General features: G+C 35.6%; 3 protein-coding genes across 5 annotated transcripts in view; all 3 read left to right on the top strand.

Annotated features, from left to right (window-relative positions):
* Positions 1-206, top strand: part of LOC104824430 (syntaxin-122) — a 1,825-nt gene extending 1,619 nt beyond the window's left edge. Inside the window, exon 3 of the mRNA XM_010556514.2 lies at positions 4-206. Coding sequence (XP_010554816.2) covers positions 4-121 — 118 coding nt within the window. The 3' untranslated portion in view covers positions 122-206. The remainder of the gene's footprint in view (positions 1-3) is intronic.
* An 872-nt stretch (positions 207-1,078) lies between these two features.
* Positions 1,079-4,086, top strand: LOC104803758 (putative deoxyribonuclease TATDN1). Of its 2 annotated transcripts, none has more exons than XM_010527840.1 (12): positions 1,079-1,165; positions 1,282-1,302; positions 1,402-1,502; positions 1,641-1,698; positions 1,799-1,842; positions 1,961-2,041; positions 2,228-2,298; positions 2,441-2,551; positions 2,623-2,705; positions 2,864-3,080; positions 3,267-3,350; positions 3,843-4,086. In XM_010527840.1, the coding sequence occupies exons 1-12, from the start codon at positions 1,144-1,146 to the stop codon at positions 3,895-3,897; spliced, it is 948 nt and encodes a 315-aa protein (XP_010526142.1). In that variant the 5' UTR covers positions 1,079-1,143; the 3' UTR covers positions 3,898-4,086. The 2 variants fall into 2 exon arrangements, with proteins under 2 accessions (XP_010526142.1, XP_010526220.1); XM_010527918.2 differs by having other exon boundaries at positions 1,141-1,165; positions 1,253-1,302.
* Positions 4,087-6,007: 1,921 nt separating this feature from the next.
* The window catches only part of LOC104803621 (protein WVD2-like 4), a 3,521-nt gene continuing 1,824 nt past the window's right edge, over positions 6,008-7,704 (top strand). The window contains exons 1-5 of one of the 2 annotated variants that reach the window (XM_010527644.1): positions 6,008-6,143; positions 6,652-7,018; positions 7,109-7,384; positions 7,462-7,517; positions 7,619-7,683. In XM_010527644.1, coding sequence (XP_010525946.1) covers positions 6,791-7,018; positions 7,109-7,384; positions 7,462-7,517; positions 7,619-7,683 — 625 coding nt within the window. In that variant the 5' untranslated portion in view covers positions 6,008-6,143; positions 6,652-6,790. Of the gene's footprint in view, positions 6,144-6,646; positions 7,019-7,108; positions 7,385-7,461; positions 7,518-7,618; positions 7,684-7,704 lie in introns of both variants that reach the window. The other variant, XM_010527722.2, reaches the window with a different exon arrangement.

Genomic DNA, 7,704 nt, shown 5'->3' with positions numbered 1-7,704 from the left:
GAGGCCTGGGGATAACAATGGCGGTGGCGGTGGAGGCGTTGGCCGAGGAGCGAGTCCAGTTCAACCGTCGCCACCACCGCCGCCGCCTCCTGTTGTAGCCCGGAGGTTGCTCATGTTCTGAATTTTCCGGGGATATATACATATATATATCTATCACATATATACCACATACATATATATATATATAGAGGTAATAATAATAATAACAATATATATGTATGTCGTATTGTGGTGTAATACGAGTTTTTGTTTTTGAGGGTTGATGTTATTATTTGTTTTTGTTTATAAACATTTCATATTTTGGATTACTATATATGAATTTATTCATTATTGTTTTATGAGGTGTAGTGTGGCTTGGGCAAAAAAAAATCATGTGATATTTTTATTAAGAAATTCGAGTATCCGTTCGCGTCTTTTTTAATTTTAAAATTTTCTTCAGAATTTTCTTTTATTTTGTGGGTTTTATGAATTGAAGACCTTGTTTAAATGATAAAATGAATTACGATTTTCAAATAAAAAAAATATGATACAAATAATTTTTTTCTTGTATAAAGGTAAAATCTAACTGCCAACTTTTTAGATAAAATTGTCTAGAACATCTTTAAATTGACAAATAACAATCCAACTTAGTAATTTAACCAATAAAATGGGGACATAAAGTGTCTCTTTCGCTCCAAATTCGAGTTTCAAGTTGGAGAGAAAAATTCGATTCGATATTAATTTAGATTTCGATCATGATGATATCCGATTACCAACAAAAATTGACAAATAGCCTAACTAAGAGCATTTTTTTCGCTAAATGATTCTGCACACGATGGACGAAAATAACAAACCAAACCAACCGAATCGAATCAATCGAGTTTGAATACTTATATTTCGATATCATTTTTTAAAATCCAGTTGCCTTGTCAAATTAAAATCAGACATTAAAAATCAAAAATAATTTTCGAATATAAACAATTTTTTTTAACAAACTAAAAATGGAACTGGATTTAGAACTAAAACCAAACCGAACTAAGAATCAAACAAAACCGAACCGAAAATCGGTTCTTAACAAAAAAAAGAAAAAAGAAGCTATTCGGCTATAAAATAACGACCCGCATGAAAAAGCCCATCTTCTGATCTCTCTCCCTTTCTCTGAAAATGGCGTCGTTGAGGATGATAGGCAAGTCAAAATCGGGATGATCTCAATTTATTATCATTTCATTTTAATTTCAGTTTTGATGAATATCGATTCTGTGTAACTTGGTAGTTTCTCCTCTTTCGTTTGATGCGCTACAGACATCGCCGTTAACTTCACAGGTCAGTGAGACATTTCACCGAACAATTGGTGAACATTTCATTTTCTGTACGAATTTTGTGGCTGAAGTATCTGAATTTCGTTCCTTCAAAATAAATCAGATGGGATGTTCAAGGGAATGTACAATGGCAAGAACTGTCATGTCCCCGACATAGCCACCGTCTTGAATCGGGCTTGGTCTGCTGGAGTTGATCGAATCATAGTTCAGTCACACGTTCTCTGATGTTTTTCTCATGACCCTTGTCGGGAATTGCATTTATTCTGGTTTTTGATGATTAAGATCTCGGAATAGAAAAATGGTGGAATTTGAGTAATTAGAGCAATTGGGTATCTTGAACAGGTAACCGGTGGATCATTACAAGAGTCAAGAGAAGCTCTTGCAATTGCAGAAACTGATGGTTTGTCGTGTGTATATTGTTTTTATCAATCGCTATTGAGAAAGTTTTTGTCTTTGTAATTCTCTGGACTCTGGAGGTGTGTTTTCTCTGTACTTTGCAGGCAGGCTGTTCTGCACAGTTGGGGTTCATCCGACAAGATGCAAGGTTAAAGTTTTTATCCACTCAATGGTTTTTCTCTTTGTATTTTCTTTGATTCTATATAATCAGTTCTAATGTGTCGGTTCGAAATGTTTGTTGATGTCGCTTTTTGTTTATCTATAAGGAGTTTGAAGAGTCTGGGGACCCAGAGAACCATCTCCAGGCTCTTTTGTCATTAGCCAGAGAAGGAATGCAGAAAGGGAAGGTGGTCTTTCTACTTGTTTGGTTATCATAATTCGGTTTTCATTTGATACATTGCTCATCTCCTATCTTGATCTTCGCCGGAAACTCTTTAACTTCATACATGTCTGTAGACTACCAATGGTTATTGTGGGAGAAGTAATTGAGATCTGATGCTGATGCTTATATTACTATTCATCATTGAATTAAGGTTGTAGCAATAGGCGAATGTGGATTGGATTATGATCGACTTCACTTCTGCCCAGCTGACATCCAGAAGAAGTATGTGACACAAAAAAAATATCAACTTCATGTTTCTTTTGCGTTTGTTTAGTTTTTTTTTTTAATCTTGTCAACATGAGGGTTCTTCCTTTGGCGAATACATCTGATTCTTTTGTGGCCCATTGAAAATTCTGAAAGATAGGTACTTTGAGAAGCAATTTGAATTAGCACATGCGACAAAGTTACCTATGTTTCTACACATGCGAGGAGCTGCTGAGGATTTCTGCGAAATTGTAGAGAAAAACAAGCACAGGTAAATTTCCAAGATCATGTATTCTCGAGTTGGGATCATATTAATTTGTGTCGGTAAAATAATGGTCTCAGGTTCACTGGAGGAGTTGCCCATTCATTCACTGGTAGCGCAGCAGATCGTGACAAGCTTCTGTCTTTCGATAAAATGTACATTGGTAAAGACTATGCTATTAGTTTTCAACAGATTTACCTCCATCAATATAGAATTATTATGATTCTGAACTTCTTGGACGATTTTACTGGATTTGATGTCATTTTATGGGTGATAGTTAGGTTTTGATGATGTGGATCGGTCATACAATTCCATTGGCAGGTCTAAATGGCTGCTCGCTTAAGACAGACGAGAATCTTGGCGTCATAAAGGGCATTCCAATTGGGAGGATGATGATCGAGACAGATTCTCCGTATTGCGAGATAAGGAGCACCCATGCGGGAATTAAGTTTGTGAAGTCGACTTGGCCTTCCAAGAAAAAAGAGAAGTATGAGCAGGAGTCTCTTGTCAAAGGCCGTAACGAACCTTGCCTGGTTCGGTGAGTAGAGATTGCATTCTCTTATTACCCATAAGATTTGTTCTTTACAACACTTTGGAGGCAAAAATGGTTTGTAAAATCCTTGTCCTTTAAAAGCTGTTTGATGTTGTAGTGGTGAATCTCTCTCGAAACTCCGAGTTTAATGAAGTTCTAAGTAATCTTCTTCTTTTTCTTTTTCGAGTGCAGCCAAGTCCTTGAGGTGGTGGCAGGATGCAAAGAAATTGAGGATATAGGCCAACTTAGCAAAACCTTGTACCACAACACTAGCAGGTCAGAATATTAGTCCCCATTCACATTTCCATTCCTTTTTGTATCCTCAAAGTGTACCATTGGTGTGATCATTTCACTCGGTTTATCGGTCACAAGTTCATCTAAAATTTCTCATCTTCTCTTCCGTAGAGATTATGATCAAAGAGAACGATGGTAAAAATTGTTGAAGATCTCAATGCAGCTTTTCTTGTGAATGGGAAGAAACTTTGTCAAATAGAGATTTATTCTTTCGACCGTATTTCAGTTTGTTTTTTGGTAACTGGGTAGCTTGGACAAGGTCTAGACCAATTCTTGGAGTTTAGGGAGTTTGTGTGAATATCCCTATCCAAACTTAGAGGTTCAAACTTGGGGCGGAATAGACGCTTTGCGCTCCCGTTTCACCGGTTGAACTATCCAAGTTTGGGTGATCCTATTTAAATTGTCAATACGATATAGAAGGACCGCCACTACAAATAGTCCTACGTATGTGTAATGGATTTGGTAATGTTGCAGGGTTTTCTTCCCTCAGGACTTGGATTCTGCGGCAGATGCTCTGCTTACAGGCTAACCATGACAACCAACTGGAAGGAAATGGCTTGTTTACCATTTATGGAAACCTTACAACCATCTGAATCTAAAGATCACTACCATTTATGGTATTCTACTTTCAGTATAAGTGAATTATCCGAACGCCAATCTACAAAAGGTTATTACGTTATTTTAATATTTCTAATTAGGAAAAACCATTTTTTTTGTCTCATATAAATATATCTAGTAGTATTTTTTGTATTAGATTTAAACTTGCAACACACACACACACACACACACACATATACACTAGGCATGGTTTGGGAATTTGGAAAAATCCAGGATATCCATATTTATATTCGAAGGTTTTAAGTACGCGAATTGTGAACAACGAACAAGATATTTGCAGGTATCTCATCCCGAAAATTATTTAAAAACAGTTTTGAAAATAACATTTTATACAACAAAATCCATAGAACTGATTAGACAATAGTATTAACAACAATTTCATCTTTATTTAAAAAGTATAGTTAATATAAAAAGTATAAATTTGGTGTATTTACTATAGAAGATTAATATTTCTATATTTATTTTAAAAGTAAATACAAATTAGAAAATTTAAATGGATTCTCTCTGATAATTTTAAAAAAAATGCTACTCTTCAAAAAATGATCTCCAAATACAATAAAAGCATTACAACGTTCCAAAACTCCTGAAACATTTCGGGCCCAGTTCTCACAAACTTGTAGGCCCATGGGGCCCGTTAAGAATTATGCAGTGCAACGAACCACACACAAAATACCCGTACAAGGCGGGCCCAATATGATCCGACGGTGGAGATTTGATCCTATGTGGCACCGTCTCCACGTTGAGACAGCTCACGCGGGGCTGGCGGGAAGATCGCGACAACTGGAGGCCAATCATGTCGAAGGGTATTGACACGTCAGCAGAAGAGAGCGCGGACTGAGATTGGTAAAGCAATTTACCATTGTGCCCCCCGATTCAACAGTTTCTTCGTCTTCTCAATCATTTGTTCTCCTTCTTGATTTACCAGTTTGCCCCTTCTGCTTCATTCTTGTTGTGATTGATATTATTGTTTATTAGTTTATATAATTACAATTACTATTTATTATTCTCATTAAATTATGAATTTATTTAATCATAATTAATAATGTGTTTTTGTTTGGGACTAGACTGACGGTGTGGTGTGCCTTTTCTATATGAAACATCAGATCCTGTTTGAGATGCATGGGCATGAGCATTTTTAATGTAATTTATTTTATATTTTTATATCAGTTTTGAAAGTTAAATCCAAAATAATACAAAAATTCTGTGAAATTTAGAAAAGGACGAGGAGGTGGCCTATTATCGGATATGTTTTTTCTTATGAAGATATCTATATTATTAACAATTTCTCTATAATATTTTGTATGGGAATATTTTTCTTGGTTTTAAAAATATAAAATGAGTTTGTATGTTTATAAATGTTAAAAATAAATAAGGAAATGAAACATTATAGAGTCCATTATAATGATAAATTTAGATTTTCTTTCAATGATGGATCTTTGGAACTTTACTCAATGGATTTGAATTTTATAAAATATTTTGTGAGAAATTAAAATACAATCAAATTCAAGAAACACAATTATACTTTGATTTCCAAATTCGAGAAATACGAACAATTTCAGTTATATGTTCATACCATACAGAAATTATATCATATAGAAATAATTGGAGGAAATTCTAATATTCAAAAAAGAAAATTAGTTTTGATATTAGTAATTTGCTTCTAGATATGATTTTTCTTTTGTTATCAAAGGTCAAAACTAACCATTTTAAACCATTTAAACTATTTATATATAGGCAAAATAACCATCTACCAACAAACGTAGAGATTTCTATTTAGTTATAAGGCGTAATATTTTATGTTAGTTCGTTATTTTATAAGTAAATTTAGAAAATAGAACCTTTAACAAAAAATTTAGAAAATAGAAAATGAAGGGATTAGAACAAATCACGTCGTTAATATATATTTAAATAAGTAATATTTAAGAAAAGCTTTAAAAAACAAAAGCCAAAGATGGGGATATTTTCGTCATTTTTTAGGACTTTTTCTTGACGTCCCTCTCCCGTTGAAAAGGCCCATACTAATTTTCACATTCAACAATGAGAATAATGTCACTGTTCTTCAGCATATCCTTTTCAGTGCTTCACCCATAGATTTCAGGTTTTGAAGCTTCCTTCGTCAGAAAAGTGTTTACGCGTTGTAATCTCATCCACAAATTGGTAAGCAATTGCTTTGATTCAGTGTGTTCTTCGTGATGTAGGAACTGTGGTTGAGTTTCGTAGTGGGTTTTTATCGACGGTTCTGTTTCTCTGTTGCAGAATTCGATTTTGATTTGTGGGTTTTGGTTTTGATTCATTTGTTGAATCTGGGCATTGTTTGGTTGCTGATAAAATGCAACATGATGAATCACAAAGAACGTGCACGATGCTCTGTTTTAATCGTCTCGATACGAAGTATGAGTTCAAATTTCAGTCGAAGCCGAGGGGTTAGAAAGAAACAAACGAAACGAATTCGAATTTATCTTTTGGATTTATCTGAATCTGCGGTTGGTTTTTGATGGGTGTTGTATATTGTTTATTGTAAGTGATGTTTAAGATGACAAATTCGAGCAGGCTTTTAGATTATGCATTTGGGGATAATAAACAAAGTCTATGTTTCTTTGAGAATTTTCATCTGCTGTAATGATAATCATCATCGGCATTGTTTCCCTCTGATGTTTTAGTGTAGGGTTTATCATCAAATGGAAAATTTTATGGCTCCTAGATTCGGCTTTAGCCTGATAGAGGAGCTGAACCGAGGAGGTCTGGTCTGAATCACGGTTGAGGGGCATACTTTTTTTCATTTTGCGGTAAGAATTTGCTGCGGAATGTTGTCTGAGGTGGGCATTGAGGTGGAGGATGTGGAGATGAACAATGTAGAGCAAGAGCCAAACAAAGAGGAAGAAGCTAATGTTGGTGATGGTGGCAAGACTCCTAATGAGAATGTCGAGGCTTCCGAGGATGTGAAGAGGGCAGAGAATCTTGAGTTATCTGCCGAGAAAGCAGAAAACGCGGATGCAAATGTTCCAGAAGCTAAATTCGAGAAGCCGGTTAAGGTATATGATTCATGAAACATCTATGTTCCCTAAGCATCTTGAACATGGTTTGTGGTTGTGATCTGTTTTCGACGGCTCGATTTGATGCAGGAAGCAAGCAACCAAGAATCAGGTACTCCTAAGAAAAGCAAACTGACCATGGATAAACCTGTTTCCAAACGCCAGGGAACTTTTTCTCGGAGCCCGAGATTCTTTTCTCAGAGTCTCTCATTCCCATCTCGAGGACCTCATGCCGATATTACTAGAAAGAGCATTGATGCATCATCAAAGACTAATGTTAAACATGTCCTCTCAAATGGATCCAAACCTAAGGTTTCCACCAAGCATGCCAGTTTAGGATCCACGCTCCACAAGAAACAAACTACGGTAACTACTGATTCTTAAAAACCTTGAAAACCCGAATCTCGAATGCTAAATTTGTTTGATGGTTTCGGGTTTGACAGCCTACAAAACACGGTGTTAAGGATGCAGCTCCAGGCCTTACTTCGGAAGTTTCCAAGTGAGTTATTGTAATTTGTTTGTGCAAAAACTGAACAAATATGTGAAGCAAGTTTAAGATCTAGAATAGTTTTAATGAAGTGTTTGGCATTGCAATGGCAGGTTGGTAGATACAGATTCTAAACCCGGGAAAAGTGATATACCTAGCAAGGATGATGAGGGCAGCGGTTCATATTAATTTGTGTCGG

This window comes from Tarenaya hassleriana, unplaced genomic scaffold (assembly GCF_000463585.1).
Source record: "Tarenaya hassleriana unplaced genomic scaffold, ASM46358v1 Cleome1, whole genome shotgun sequence".
Taxonomy (NCBI): Eukaryota; Viridiplantae; Streptophyta; class Magnoliopsida; order Brassicales; family Cleomaceae; genus Tarenaya; species Tarenaya hassleriana.
This window is presented reverse-complemented; position numbering and strand designations above follow the sequence as displayed.